This window comes from Tigriopus californicus, chromosome 10 (genome assembly GCF_007210705.1).
Source record: "Tigriopus californicus strain San Diego chromosome 10, Tcal_SD_v2.1, whole genome shotgun sequence".
NCBI lineage: Eukaryota > Metazoa > Arthropoda > Copepoda > Harpacticoida > Harpacticidae > Tigriopus > Tigriopus californicus.
The window spans coordinates 6,872,966-6,888,656 of NC_081449.1; the positions used below are offsets into that span (position 1 = coordinate 6,872,966).

A 15,691-nucleotide genomic window follows, 5' to 3' on the forward strand; every position below is an offset into this window, starting at 1 on the left:
TACTACAGTTATGCCATTGGACTGTTAGTAGATTTGAAGGTTTACATCAAGGCATATATATTTATCTGTTACCACCTCCTCTGGCTTCTCAAGTGAAGTTTTGGGTCATGCTCTTTTTTTTGAGGAGAGGTTTCGGCAAGCCCTTGTCCTCTTCCCTTCAAACGCGTTGGAATGAAAAGCTGAATTAATCAAATGTAGTGTTCTCAGTTCCCGGTATTGAAAAAAAACGGTTCTCAGTTCCATTTCTGGTTTTTTAACGGACTTTTGAAGTCCGATTGTGGTACTATATTTGTGTGATTGTGAAAACCAAAAGCCAAAAAAGCTCCTTTGTTTGGTGGCCATTCCACGGATAGATATGTGAAACTAAACATGCACTCTCCAACTTAACACAAAAATACAATCTATAATGATGAAGCAAATTACTATATATCCTCTTCCTTTTAGATTACCCTGATATTTTTCATGAATCGCTACCTTTGTTATGTTCAAAATAGCAAGACCAAGTTAGCCACAAGCCAACTGAACAGACGACTAAATAGTTTGTTTAGCTTTCTTGAAACCTCCTTATTCATTAACTTCATGCAAAGAAAGTAACAGGCTTTGAAAAGATAACTATATACATGTCATCTGACACTTATGATGTGATATGTCACACATGAGCACAGATAGATACCTGCATTTCATTTGAGTCGATTACTGATATTAGACGGTTTTTTAAATCGAATTCGACCCCAGGACTAATAAGTTTTTCAACAACATGCACTGCCATGTTGCTTTGAACAAGAAAGGGTCCAAAAATAGTGTTGAAAGGGTAGAAAGCCTTCAGAGCAAGTCCAAAAGAGAAATGAGTCAGTTTTGTTCTCAGGTATGTTCATGTACAGGGTGTAAAAATGTTGGGATTCTATTAGCAACGTGTTTTTTGTGGAAGCAAGACACAAAAAATAGGCTGATATTGTAAGGGACGTCATAAAACACTCGCAGGAAATAAACAATCAATAGATCTTATCGTATTCGTGGGACCGTATTGCTATATCTTGATGAATTATCAGGAAAGGTCACTGGTTTAATGGGTATATACATTTGGCACAACTTTTAGTTCGAGTTTGAATGAGTGTCACTCTTCTGAATGAATAAGTTTGAGGCAAGAAGCGAGCAAAACTAAATGTGCTTGAAATTCAAGTGTGCAAGTAACCAATCGCATTTACCAACCGTTAAAAATGAAATCTCAAATTCTCATTGATGACACCAGACCACCATAATTGGCTTACACGAGCACTAAGAAAACAAATACATATTCTCTCCAACCTGTTTGTTGCATGTGAGCAATTAGGAGTAGGCCCAGTCTACACAAATGGAGGCGACCAAGTACTCGATTCCTATATTATATCCTTCATTATTGGACCGCAGACTTGCTGTTTCTTTCAAGGTATTGTCACTTGGTGGCTTTCCTCAGTGGTGTTTGGGCATTGATTTTCTTCAAAGTATCCTCCGTAAGAGAAGAGTAGAGTGTAAATTTATTTACCTACCTGTAATATATTTCGTGTCCAATTGATTCCACTCGAGCATCATGAGTTTGTGGGTGGGAAGTGCTATGGCCAAAGACGGCATTTTCTCCAAATCCGAAGCTGAGTCTGCATTTCGCCCTTGGTGGTCCACTCTTCAGGATTATTTGGTGTATGCTTTGATCTTGGTGGGTGAGTCACGAAAGTTTGTCGATTTTTTCCATAGTTACCTCTATGATACGCATCAACATACTAACTTTAAACAAACCTTATTTCCATATAAATGTATCTTTTCTTCCTATGGGTTATGAGCAAATTCATGTTAAGTTCTGTTTCAAATGCTTTGCAGGACTATTTGCCCTTCCCACTGTGACTGATATCTTGGATTGTACCACGGTGTACACCAATCAGACATCACCGGTAAGACAATGATTCTTCTTTAATTCCAGGCCACTGTTGATTAATTCTTTACCAAAGTCATCATTAATTAGCCCCATGATTTCTCTTTTTCACATTGAACCTTTCTCTCCGCTCTTCTCTGGTAGGCGCACAACAGTTTCGTGAACAAATACTGTACTAGAGAAAATCTTTCGCTCTATGTCTCCTACTTTCCGTATATTCTTGCGGTCGGCCCAATCCTGGTCATCCTCATTGAAAAATTCTTCATGCAGTAAGTCACGACCCGTTCTTCTCGATTTTTCCTCGCACTTGGCCAAATTCGAGATTTGAAAGGTAATTTTTGGTGTCTTGCAGTGCCAATGCAGGGGGCATGAAGATGCAAAGATTCTATGCTCTTTTGGTCGAGGATATCGTGAACAAAAATGACCTCTTTCAAATTCATCGAGAGGCCAGACGGGACATTAAGGAACTGAGGAACGAGTTTAGGGCCTCGAATTCGTTTCTCATTGGTTTTGTGACGAAGAATGTTATTGAATTACTAAGTGCTGTTGGATTTGGAGTCTGGTTGGTTTTGGCCAGTTTTGGCAATATCTTTGAACTGAAAGGTGATTTCGAGTTACAGGTCTTGAGCTTTGAGTCCTGTCAACTAGTCGGGGTAAGAAACACTAACAGTACAACGTTGACACTATTTCCACTCAGTTCTAGCATTTGATTCAATTTGGTTCATTCTTTATTAGGTGGATTTTTCATGCATAGTTCCAAATACCCACTTCTACTTCTCTCTACTGATTGCATCTCTGGTCTTGGTGGTTCTGTTTGCACTTTGTTGCCTGTATACTTTACTCTGGACGTTTTTCAAAGGACTGCGAAAATTAAGTCGACATTTGTCGGCGTACCGAAAATCCATTCGTCAATTCTCGAAAGAAGCCAAATGGGATAAGGAAAGAAGTTCGCAAGCCCTGGATGTTTACGGCGGACTTCATTCGCCTGATGTGGCTTTACTCTTGGATTTGTTGGCAGAAACGATGGGAGTCGCATCTGCAATGAGAATCTTAACCATCCTCGACCAAGAATTTCATGCTGCATGGAAAACAACACAAATCATCGGCGTATGTACTACGAAGTCATTGAATCTGGCTTTAACTCTATCAATCGATGCATGGTATCGGTACAGGGTTGGGCTAACCCAAGATTAAGACAAAACAGTGTTTGCTAAAAATGTGAGCATGCGAGCATGCTTAAAGTGCATCATTTTGCGTTCAATCATCTTCATTCATTTTGCAAAAGAAAGTTTGGTTCTGGTTAACTGAAGATAATTAGTGATAATGGCACATTTCCCACGTACATTCAATTTTGCAATTATATCTTGGAACAATATCCTTGCAGGTTTTCGAAGATGCACTCACTAATGTGCATGGGTGACGTTGATTTCGATTTTTTTTTCCTGTTTGTCAATTGTAGATATCTAAGACGAAGCTGTCTTTTTTTAAATTAAAATTCCATCAACATGAGCAACCATTTCTCGGCCCAACCCTGAAGATGCGAAGATCTGATACATCAAAAATAAATTTTACTCTCAGGAAGACGACATAGGAACCAACAAAGCCATCGTTACAATCGAGGGAGCAACCATGGGCAGTTATTTGGGAAGATACGCCTTGAACAAGCTTATGTACGTGGCTTTGATCTCCCCAATTCAAACAATCGACACAGTTCAAACCTTCAACCACGAACCCGACGAAACATTGCTGGATCACGAAACTGCCGAGGGAACCAAAGGGAAGCAGATAAGGAAGAGAAGATACAAGATTCCGTTCGAAGGCTTGGAAGCTGGAACCACGTACAAAGTCACGATTGCGACCACCTTCAACGGCAAAGAAGTAGCGGAAAACTATATCAGCCTCACTACTCGTCCCATTCCACCCACAAATCTAACGGCCCATTGGGGCTTTGATGTCCGCGACAACAAGGTTTTCTTCAAGACCCTCATTAAGTGGACGCCCATAACTCATGCGTCTTGTTCCTATTTCGTAGAGGTTAACGAAGATGACACAAGCTTTCACCATGAAACTAACGAGCATGAGTTTGAGCATTTCACGACCGGTCTCAAGAACATCAAAATCAGAGTCTGGAGTGTGATTGAAGGAACACTGAGGAGTCAAGACTCGTTGGACTCTACTTTATCCCCTGTTCCCGATCTGTTGCGGGATTACGTGGCTCATCTGACCCGTATATTACCGGTGGAAAGTATCGGATCCCAGTATCTGTATCAAGTGGCTCTGCTCAAACAGGTCTCGCGGGATTTGCGATCTTTATATGCGGATATGAAGGGATCTGTACCATCACCAGACTCACCACCCTCTACTTCAGTTCCAAGTCTCCGCGACAATCGTCTGGAAGCAAAAGACAGCCTGGAAGAACAATTCATTGGCCGGGAAGCGTCCGTTAAAAGCGGAATGACTCGAGTTGTCACGGGTTAAGCTCTTCCGGTCAACAACAAATTTGAATTTGAATCACTCAGATAAGTGACGTCCAGAGGATTATCGATTCTGTAGCATGTATCGGACTTCATTCCAATAGCCATTCGCGCAAATATTTCATTTCATCAGTTAATCCACGCCTTGGAACAATCAGGTGATAATGCGTGCTGGAAAATACTTTTCAATACTTTTGAAAACCGTCAGCTATTTATTTGATCTTATCAAGAAAAATTCAGTGGCCTAATTGCGATCTGATATAATGAAACTTTGCTCCGACCTTATTTTTATCAAGTACATGCAAAGGAAGTAAATGATTTTGAATAAATAGCTATTCCATGTATTTCTTGTTTTTCTTTGACTTTTCGTATGCATTGTAATACTGTCCGAAATAGGAAAAATACGCTAATGAAAAAAGGAAGGTAGACATGAAATGATTGGAAATAAACGCAAAAGCAGAAGTTGTTTCGGAACCAAAAACGAAACATTTTCCAGTCAATCTGTGAGCATCTCAGATATGCACAGTTACACAACATCAAGACTTTTGATTATAGAGACAAAACTGACTTCGCTAATGGAAAAGAAGTAAAATAGACTCAAATTTATTTAAAACAAGTTTCGTTTCAAACGGAATCATTCCAATAAACGGGGTCTTCTGATCCTCGAAGATAGCACAAGTACTTCACCCAGTGTGAAAATTCACTTGCTCAAGTAGTGAATGAAATGTCATGTTTTGTTTGATATATGTCATACTTTCATATATCCACTCCTTTTTCCGACGTAAAAGCTATAAAAAGTGAGGCTCAGGATTGGATGTTTTGGACGTTAATGGCAAATTTGACAAAAAAATAAGGGACAATATTGTGTCCCTATTTGTTAACAGATAAATCTTGAGGCTTTGCTTGAATATGCAATTGAGATGAAAGGTCAACAAGGTGGCCCTAGACTGAATCTAACCCAACACTAATTCAAATGAATCTTTTAAAGCTTAACATTTTATCATTGAATAATACAGTCGGCAGTTTTAATTTTGAAAAGTTACTTGGTAGACCTGGAGAGAAAGTTTTCTTTTTAGTTAAATTATCTTTTTAAGTGAAGAAAAATAGAGGCTTAACTTACATGTTGAGAGCACCTTCAAGCCCTCGAGAATCCAGGCTAGTTCGAACAATGAAGTCCACATCTCTTTTTGTCGGGCTCCTTCTTTATTCAATGTTTTGATCCAGTCGCTGGATTTTAGTCAGACTTGGACGAGTTTTTGACTAAAATTCCCGATCAACCTTACATTCAAGAGTTAGCCAGATCAGCTAACTCTAATTGGTTGGTCGATCAAATTCAAATAATCTATATGAATAAAAGTTAAATAAAATGAATAAATTTCTCGTCTTGAACTGCTGGGATTCCAAAAGAGTGTTTTATGCGGTTTTTTTTAACGTTTAGTTGATATGACTTGAAACTAATCGAGCATACGACTGTCTAAGGGTCTAAGGATACATGGGTTCGAGTATTAAGGATTGTTTGGTTTGAATGGTTTTTTCAATTTTACTAAACATTTTGACAAGTATTTTTTCATCTTTCTTTTCACAGTTTGAAAAAAGTTAACACAAGTCAAATATTCCACTAGTTTGACGACAGGAAAATCAGGTTTACATTTTGATGCTAACTTGCGGGTTTCCGTTATGTAACAGATTTTCTTTCGATCGCCCTTCATCAAATCAAAGGTTCCGTTAATCCAGCATAATCCTGATCCGAGTAAATAGTCGGTTTTCAATGATTAACCTCTCAAACATTCGGACAAACAAGGATCAGGCTCATGAAAGGCGTGACAAGGGAGTCCGCAGGCGGGTGCCCTTCCATCCATTTGGATATCGACTTCGACGAGCCTCTGACTGCGTCGTGCTTAGCCCACATTGTCATCGACTTACTCAAGCACCTGCTCCACCAACGCCATCAGATCCCCTTGCCCTATGAACGAATCCAATTCGATGTGCGAAGCATCCAGCCCCGCCCCCCATTTGATCCCACCCAAACGGAGCAAGTGCCCTCAGTCGGGCTGTCTGTGCGAAAACAAATCCAATATCGACGAAATCAAGTCCGACAAGCCACTTTGGCCCAACGATTTCATCGGACGGCCTCGAATTTCCTCCAGAACTTTGAGAGCCTCACGCGAAACTTGACAGAGGCCATCATCGCCCATGAACCTGGAAATGGAGCGGAATTGAAATGCGTCGCCATCATTTTTGGACCCACACCCTTGTCACCCAAAGAGATCTATCATGTGCGTCTACCCGAGGGGTGGGCCATGGCCACGTCGCCCAGGGATTCGGGCGATGGACTTCAACCCCACAATGAGCCCAGCCAAGCCCGAAAGAAAGCCAATCTCAAGTTGTTTCGAGCCATGGTCAACCATGAGCACTTTTTCGCACAAACGGGTCAACCCTTGGCCTTGACCAACGTATTTGTCGCTTTGAAAAAACGATCGGAATGGGTCAGCTCGGAATGGCTGACGCCCAAAGAGGAGTTGGCCCATGTCCGCCGAGGTCATCGCGTCTTTTTCCACCTCCATAACGCCCCGGACACCCAGGATATGGGGCGGCGCAAGAAAATGCGGTTTGCCCCCGAAACCGCGGAAACGCCCGGACGATGGAAGCCCAGTGGTCGATACACGCCCATGGCCATGGATCTGTGCACCCCTGCCCCCGTGGTTTCTACGGGGGCTGCGGGTCGACATCGACGGCCCAGCAGCATGGATATGGTAGAAACGCCCTGTCAATTTCATTTGACGGCATCCCGCCGAAAAGGCGATCGCTTGCCCCTAATTCCGTCCGCCCCTCTCTTTGAGCCATCGGTCATGGAAGCTTCTCTTTTCGAGGAAGAGGATATGATCCTGGAGCAGGATTGGGAAGACGAACAAGCCAATGCCTCTCACCCGGAATTCTCGTGGTTCGTCACATCGCAATTGATTCGGGGTTTCACAGATCCCCGTGTGATACGCTCCAATAAAAGCGTCTAACATATATTGCAACATTATCATTTGTACCTGATGTACATGCACGATGAATGAAATCTAGATTCTGTTTTACATTCCAGATGTTCCCCGAAGTTCAAGCTTCGCTAAGGTTGGATAAGAATGATTTGGCTGGCAAAACTGTCGCCATTTTTGAGTCTCAGGATCGCCTAGGCGCGTTCCTCGTTCATCATTTTCTACAAGCAGGTTTGCACGCTCAAGCCCCCGTTATTTTTGTGGGTGCGGAACAATCGTTGGGCCATTATCACGCCGTGGGAATGAAAACAGGGTACAATTTGATCAAAGCCAAAGACACGGGACAATTGCATTTCGTGGAACTGCTAAAAAACCTAGGCCAAATCTACGGCTCCGACAAGGATGCCCCATTGCTGGATTCTTTGTGGCACGCCGACGGTACCCCGGATTTGTTCAACCTACACAATCATTTAAAAAGCATCCTCAACAACCTACCACATCAGTCCCAGTCTCCTATTCTGATTATAGATAAAATCTCCCTTTTTTTGGCCTTTGGCGCTACTCCTCAGGCCTTGATTTGGTTCTTCACCCATCTTCGACACCTGATCCTCGCCCAGGGAGGTTCATTCATCCTTTTGGCTCGACGAGATCCGGATAACCCTCACCAAGAAGCCTTAAGCCACTTCATCGAGTTCCGCTCAGATCTCGTGGTTCAAACCTGGCCTTTATCCACGGGCAAATCGCCCAATGTGACGGGGAACTTGGACTACTCGTGGAACTTCCAAGGCCACCAAGGACGATATCAATTCTTTTTGGACGATAAAACCGTTCGCGTGTTCACCTTGGGCACAAGCAAAGCCGTTTTGTGATCGGATTTATTTTGTTTAACCTCGAAATATATGTAAAAGGCTCCTCAAGACCAACGGCTCGTGAAACTTAAAGGTGACCCAAGTGTCGCTCAATGGCGTTATGAGCCGTGGTCATGCCTTCAAAATGCTCCGGCTGCCCATAGAGGTCGTCGAAGGTGATGGTCTCGTCCCGCCCACTGAGTACATCGGCCAAGAGATTGGATCGATTGGTGATACAGGGCAAATGGCCCACTTTGGACACGGCCGCCTTTTCCATTTGAAGGCGGAGCGGGGCGTGAAGTCCTTGGAGCGAGCGGAGCTCGGCCATTTGGTTCTTCTCCAGATTGGCGTGATACAAACGCTCGGATTCCTCTAAAGGATGGCCCTTTTGACGTTGGTCCTTGTTGCGCTGAAGGCCAAAGGTCATGGGATCCTTGAGACCGTAGTTGATTTGGGTGGAGTCCATGCTGGTGAGGGATGGAGAGGGCAAAAACCGTGGTGAGAAGGACTTGCTTGAATTTGGGTGACTGAAGTTCAGCAGCTCCTGAATGAGTCGGCGAATCTGGTGTTCTAGACTTGTAGTATGTATGGGTGAGTGAGTGTGGCCGATAGTCGGTCCGTACACGATAAACGTTATTCTCCACCGATTAGTTGGGGGTGCTCATTTTTAAATTTGTGACAAACTGTTAGAACGGTTTGGAGAGAGAGTTTAAGGGCTATTAATATCATTTTAGGTTAGGTTGGGTTAGGTTAGGTAAGGTTAGGTTAGGTTTGATACGGTTAGGTTAAGTTTAAAAAAGTAGCATCGCCAACTAATCGGTGGAGAATAACGTTTACCGTCTGTAGCCTCTGTACAGAATGTTTGTGCTGACTCAGGGTGGTCAGAAGGAAAACTAAAATAAGTGTAACGAGAAGGCAAACGCATGTGAATTGATTACAGCAGGTCACAGTTGTGAGTCACAATAACAAGGTTTCGGCATTGTCCGTTAAAAAAGGTTAGCAGGGAATAAAGGCTACAATAACCCATTGATTATGAAATAGACAAGATTAGTAAGTTAGTCTAACAACGAAGTAATTAATAAGATAGAATCAGGGCGGCTAAATTTAACCTCCAGTTGTGACGATGACCATGCAAAATTTGGTAACACAAGAATTAATATAATGGTAAACCTAAGACTCTTCCATTCAAGGTCACTAAAATGAGCATTATACCGCCCGAAAATAATCGTTATTCTGTGGAAACCTTTTTGTCACGGCCCTGAGCAGCTTTGTCAGGACACCGATACGGCTAGAGGCCAAGTTTGTTATATATAGATAATGGAGTACTTTAAATGTTGCATCTATTCTGTCCAAACTTACGGTAAATCAAGGAAACCTTTCACTAAAGGAGTGGCCATCGGCTGAGCTTGATCGATTTTGCTTCTTTGTCAAACTTCTTTGACAGATCAGAGAGACCTTTAACTAGAGGAGTGGACATCACTGATGATCAGTGGAGCTAGACCGAATTTTCTTTTTGTCACAGCTTTTTGACCGAGTCATGAATCGAACCAGGCAGTAAAGTACTAGCATTTCAGACCAAACTACACATCTTTTATTGTATTCATAATGACCTATTCTTAAAACTCTAAACTTTTTGTTACATAAACCAGAAACTTTCGATACTTTCATTTAAAGTACGATAGCTTAACATTCTGGCATAAAAAAAACCACGATTTGTTTTCTTTTAAATCGCTTTTTAATAATGTATGGCAGTATCCCTTATGACTTTTGGGGTGCTGAAATAATGCTATCACAAAATGGCCTCCTAGCTTCGCCAATTTCCATGTACAATCCTGCTGTTAAAGGCATCCTTGGACAGACACATTAATAATGGAAACAGGCGGAAAGGTTGAGGGCAAGACGCACACTTAATATATTAATATATATAGATATTAATATTCATAATTATGTAATACTACATGAATCAGAAACTTCCGAGAAATTCATTCAGTTACATTAAGTTTCTTGAAAATATTGTCATCGAAAAGTGGCCTATCTTCGTCAATTGCAATGTCCAATCCTCCTCTCACAGGTATCGTGGTATTGTGATAATCCCACTCCGAATGGCTTCCTTTCTTCCTTCAACCATATTTAAATATTCTATCATAAACTGAATTTCTGCCAATGCGTTTCAAAAATAGCTACTTTTCACGAGATTGGCCTCGACTAGAGACTAGCCCTCTAGCCTCGACGGAGGCCACCTCTGGGAACGCTGGCCCTGAGCTACAACTAAAAAAAAGAATCACACACGCCCCCTAATAACAGGGCGACTAAACCCAGTTCGGTAGAGTTAGATACATTTTATGAAATCGTTGAAATGTCCGTTATAAATCTATACAATTAGCTCTGAAGTCAGTTTTTATTGGCTGATGGGAGTTACTATTTGTCCACCTTCCGTTTTGGTCAAGTGTGTCCCATATTCCAAATTTCCCCTGAATTTCAAATTCTAATTTTTCTTTGTAATCGGGCGCTTCTCCATGAAACGCATCAGTTGCAGAACATCAGGTGGAAGTTGTCTGTCTTATGCTTATATAGTGATGCGGAGTGCGGACTGACAGGAGTTCTTCTGTTTAGTAAGTGACGGACTCACCTACCTGACCTGTTCAACCCACTTGCCATTGCTAAAAGCAAGCGAGTCAAAGGGGCGTGGTAATGCGGATATTGATCCCTCAGTCAAACTCCAAAGCCTATAACCTCTCCTGACCAAGCTTCTCATTGTTGTGGATCCATCCATCAGCCCGTCCCCAACCGATTCAATCCATCACCATGTCTAATCCCTTCTACAATCCCGAAGACGAAATCGACGATGAAGAGTTCGTCAATCACTCCAAGACTGGCCATGCCGGTTACATGCTGCCCAATCACGCCAGTGCTAACTACGGTCCGCCCGCTCGCACCACGGCTACCGCACCAACCTTTGAAAGCCGTCAGCAAGCCCTGATGCAAAAGCGGCGGGAAATCGAAGAGCGAACCGTGGATTCGAGTCATCGCTCATTGGGACTCTTGTACGAATCCGAAAAGGTGGGCCAAGCCACGGCGGAAGAGTTGTCCCGACAGAAGGAGCAACTTCAGGCCACGGAATCCCGATTGGACGATATCAACTCCACACTCAATCGGAGTGAACGTCATCTCCAAGGGATCAAGAGTATCTTTGGTGGGATTCGGAACTATTTCTCGGGTCGTGGAGCCCCTCCACCCGCCGGGGCGGGGGGTAGCTCTGGTAGTGCGAGTACGGGCAATTTGTCAGCCATGGGTCAAATTGGGGGTGGGGCCAAAGCCGTGGGCTTAAGTACCACAGATAGTGACAGTCGGTTGGATAGCATGCGGCAATCCAATCACCCCGGGCTTCGCAATAATCGGGGTTTGACCGAGGATAGTCGCATGGCTGGGAGTGGCGTGGACGAGATCTTGGATCGAAATCTGGACGAAATGTCCATGGGCTTGTCTCGACTCAAGGGTTTGGCCCAGAATCTGAACACGGAACTGGAAGATCATAATGATATTCTGGATCGATTGGATCACAAAACGAGCAGCACGCAATGGCGGGTCGAGAAACAGAACAAAGATATGAGTAAATTGCTCAAGAAGTGAGGACCTCGCCCTCGTCATGACTTCTTTACTGCTATCATCAATACAAGACTCGCCACCCATCTAGATGATGATCGGTGGTCACTGATCCATGACTCTAGTGCTAGCAGACTTAGGCCCAATATTCTGTTCTTTTACACTTAAATGATGAACCTGTTCATAATTAATTGCTAGTTGCATTTCAATAAAAAGTAAAACAATAACCAACTCTGCATGAACATTACAAAAGAATAACAACAGGTGTCCAGCATAGATCACAGGTGTATAAATGGGGCATCGGCAATTCGAGTGGGTCCACCTCCTCAATTGTCCTAACCCTGGACTAGTCAATCGTGTTCTTGGTTAAACTCTTCTTCGGATTCCGACATCATCAACGGCGAGCCTTGCATGTCTTGCATCCACTTGTTGGTCAGTTGAGTCACGTGTCCTCTCCCTTCCTTGATCTCTCTCTGGGTAAATCTAGAATAAAAAAATCCACATTAGTAAAACATATAAGTCTAACTCAAACCATTCCTATTGACATACCGCCGGATGAGAAAAGGCCGAATGTATTTCACATCGTAATAGAGAAAGCCTTGAACGCGGCGACTACCCAAGTTGAATACCGATGCTGTCTCAACCTCTTCCTCAGTGAGTTCTGACAAGTGCTCGGAATCAATGGTGGCTCCCATTTCTTTGGTTTTAGATAAAGTGATCTCCTTCTTTCGACCACGCCGATTTCGCCGAGGTTGTTTCGTTTCCAAGAACTTGAGCAAGGGCATTGTGCTTCCCCCTAAACCAATAGTCGTGAAAAGCACCACTACAAGGGTTGTCGTCACCAGAACTTTGCGAACTTCATCACTGAACTCTAAATGGAGACATAGAGCGTACGCAATGGCACCTCGAAGACCCGAGAACCACATAATGAGCATCATTTTCTGTTTGAAGAAAAATGCTCAGATCATTGAATGGGTCTTTGTAACCTTGACATTATGGTACCTTTGAAATTTGATGCACTCGAAATTTGTTGCACAAAGCGGCTAAAGGGAAAATGTTCAATGCACGACCTAAGAGAATAAAAATGATGCTCCAAATGATGAGGGCGGGTTCCAGTCGCAATGGGAAGCTAAAGATGGCCAATCCCAAGTATGCAAACACGCAGGACTCGCAGATGAAGGACGTGGTTCGCATTGTTTGTTGCATCGTGATTTGAGTGACTAGAGAACGAAACAGGCGTTAATGGGCCCATTGACCTTTAAAACAAGTGTTCTCTCACCGGGGGACAAGTTGAAATGGGTGTATTGACTCATTACGATGCCACTGAATAGAATGGACATGATACCCGACAGATGAATGCCCTCGGCCAACGCGTAGGGCAGATACACAAAGCACAACATCAAGGCAAATTCCAAGGACGGGTTGGTGTACAGGTCCACGTGCTTTAAAGTTAAGGCACTAATCAAGGCCACTAAAGTTCCAATCCCTGCCGAGAAAAACAAGAACTGCCGTAACCTTAAAGAGCACACAACAATGTCTCATCATGCTACCTACCGGCTGATCCCAAGAAAATGACGAAAAATCGAGTGCACCCATGCCAAACTTGACCCATGGTTCCGTAAGCAGCCATTTCCGGTAAATCCGATTCAAGAACGGTGGTTGTGAGTACAATGGCTACAGCATCATTGAGGATAGAATCGCCAAACACCTAGAAACGGTCAGAGCAATGTTTAAGTCATCAAAATGTAAAAGGAAGACAGACTGTACAACTGAACGATATCTGGTTTACCAACATGTTTAGGACTGGATCAACGTCTAAAGCCTGGAAAATGGCTACAGTGGCCACGGGATCCACGGCAGATATCAGCGATCCAAAGGCAAAGCTCTGGACAAAATTCAATGGATAGACCACCTCGGCTAGGCCCAGAAGAAAGATCCCACCCCCGACGATCAAGGCCGAGATGATGGTACCAGGAATGGCAAATAACAGAATGCTGCCGATATTGGTGAAGAAATTGCCTAAAACATAAGTCTCAAGATTACACAGCTGCCCACAATTTACCCGGCAAAATGAACCGAGTCTAGCTAACCTTTGTGCAAGTTGTACCCGGACTCAAATATGATGGGTGGCAATAGGACGAGGAAGAACATGGTGGGCGAAAATGACTCCACACTCTTGACATCCTCGGTGGGGAGCAATCGCATGAATAATCCGATGCTAGCGCCCAAGAACACAATGGCCACACTTTCGGGTAGGTAGTGACACTTGATTTGAAGGATCAAATGAATCAAGAAAATGCACAAGATCATCACGGAGAGCACGAAAAAAATGGCCAAAGAGTTGGAGTGTTCCTTTTCTGCTGAGCCTTCTTCCGGCAAGAATGCCGCATTTTCGGCCGCATTGGTCTCATTGGCCGCATGTTTCTCCTCTTCCGTCATGGTATCGTCCGAATCACCATCATCCAACAGATTGTTTTCCTCTTTGCTCTCATCAGCATCATCCAGGGGGGACTTCTTATTCGTTAAGGCCTCGGATGAACCCGCTTTCAATGTGGCAGTGGGACTTTGGTTGGTGTTTCTCCCAGGCATCAGTCCATTCCCCAGTTGAAACAGCTCTTTCAGATTCTTGTCCAATATTTGACCCTCAAGGTCGTGATTGTCGGCCTGAACCCATTTATAAGGCGTGGACAAGGCCAGAAAGAGGATTACCCCCAGTCCGGCCCAGAACCAGGAGGCTCGCCGACAAAGCGCCAGTCCCATTTCGGGCACACCTTCCAGGGGCGTTTGACGGATGGGCGACACTCTTGTTCGTCTGACGGGCCGTGTCTTCGATTTAAGGGGCATGAGTCCAATAATCCATACTACAGCCAATGTTTAGTCGCGATGAATACCTGAGAGGGGGTGGACGGTGTGGACGCAGCGATGGAATATCCGTGCTCGTACGGAGCCTTAGCGTAGTGTGGAGCAAAGGATTAGTCAGGTTGGTGGGCGGCGCAAGTGTCATGGATGCATGGATGACGGAATGATCTGATTAAACCGTGAGCTGAGAGACGTCAAAGCTGCAAATGATAGATTAGATTTCTCGACGGATTCGTTCCAGTTTTTTCTACTTGATAGCAGCCAGATCATCAACACAACAGGTCATCGATATCGGTGATGTGTGCATAAATACTCGGCTGTTTAGCGGGAAACTTAAAAAAAAACGGGTGATGTTGAATTAAGTAGGCTTGAACTGAACGAAAAAGAAGAGGCTAATGCTGATTTGGCGGCCCCTAGATATTTCACCCTACCTTTTACTAATGCATTCGTTAGCTGCTGCATCCGTGGTTGAGAGTTGTAAGGTTTTTGAAAGTAGAGCGTGTACTATATATTTTAAACGAATGGTATTTCCTGAGTGAGAACCCTGGTTTCACCAGTCATAACCTTGTTTGATACCTCGGCAATTCGTTTCGTAGACACTTTTCATCGAACACTATTAAAAAGAATGAAATATTCGGTGATTGAGTTCGATGCAATTTCTTGTCTTGCCGTATTAGAGGTGCCCGAAAGATGCAGAAAACAGTAACTAGGTATGGCCCACAATAGAGAGAAGAAAAAAAGTACCATGATCAGGGGAAACTGATTCGATATGATATACTCTTTTGTAGTCAGGAAAGGGCCCAATACAAAATAATTCCCTATCTAAAAAAGGGGGCAAAGGCGATTGATTGGCCATCTTTATGAATTTGAAATTCAAGAAGGGTTAATTTTTTCAATTAAGTTGTTTTTAGAGAGGTTGAGAAGGCTGTTCAAATCTGATAAAAAATTAGAAAAAATGTTGCTTATTAATTATTAATATTCATTTTACATCCGTTACCAAAGAACCAATCATTGAAATGAAAA

The 15,691-nt window shown here is 43.3% G+C and overlaps 5 protein-coding genes across 6 annotated transcripts; 3 read left to right on the top strand and 2 right to left on the bottom strand.

Annotated features, from left to right (window-relative positions):
* Positions 1–1,399: 1,399 nt before the first annotated feature.
* Positions 1,400–4,721, top strand: LOC131889076 (uncharacterized). 2 transcript variants are annotated; one of them, XM_059238073.1, is made up of 6 exons: positions 1,402–1,694; positions 1,852–1,922; positions 2,048–2,172; positions 2,256–2,556; positions 2,639–3,010; positions 3,482–4,721. In XM_059238073.1, exons 1-6 carry the CDS (start codon positions 1,568–1,570, stop codon positions 4,379–4,381), a joined length of 1,896 nt encoding a protein of 631 aa, XP_059094056.1. In that variant the 5' UTR covers positions 1,402–1,567; the 3' UTR covers positions 4,382–4,721. The 2 variants fall into 2 exon arrangements, with proteins under 2 accessions (XP_059094058.1, XP_059094056.1); XM_059238075.1 differs by lacking the exon at positions 2,639–3,010 and having other exon boundaries at positions 1,400–1,694.
* Positions 4,722–7,435: 2,714 nt separating this feature from the next.
* Positions 7,436–8,277, top strand: LOC131888701 (elongator complex protein 6-like). Its single transcript, XM_059237616.1, has one exon. It carries the CDS (start codon positions 7,436–7,438, stop codon positions 8,225–8,227), a length of 792 nt encoding a protein of 263 aa, XP_059093599.1. The 3' UTR covers positions 8,228–8,277.
* LOC131888702 (proteasome maturation protein-like) lies at positions 8,216–8,809 on the bottom strand. The gene has a single exon (XM_059237617.1). It carries the CDS (start codon positions 8,670–8,672, stop codon positions 8,295–8,297), a length of 378 nt encoding a protein of 125 aa, XP_059093600.1. The 5' UTR covers positions 8,673–8,809; the 3' UTR covers positions 8,216–8,294.
* Positions 8,810–10,742: 1,933 nt separating this feature from the next.
* Positions 10,743–12,040, top strand: LOC131888225 (synaptosomal-associated protein 29-like). Its single transcript, XM_059237024.1, has one exon. The coding sequence runs from the start codon at positions 11,012–11,014 to the stop codon at positions 11,834–11,836; it is 825 nt and encodes a 274-aa protein (XP_059093007.1). The 5' UTR covers positions 10,743–11,011; the 3' UTR covers positions 11,837–12,040.
* Positions 11,990–14,989, bottom strand: LOC131888224 (sodium/hydrogen exchanger 8-like). The gene is made up of 7 exons (XM_059237023.1): positions 13,900–14,989; positions 13,599–13,828; positions 13,364–13,517; positions 13,089–13,295; positions 12,812–13,029; positions 12,359–12,750; positions 11,990–12,292 (listed from the first exon to the last, which is right to left on the bottom strand). The coding sequence occupies exons 1-7, from the start codon at positions 14,651–14,653 to the stop codon at positions 12,160–12,162; spliced, it is 2,088 nt and encodes a 695-aa protein (XP_059093006.1). The 5' UTR covers positions 14,654–14,989; the 3' UTR covers positions 11,990–12,159.
* Between the last annotated feature and the right edge of the window lie 702 nt (positions 14,990–15,691).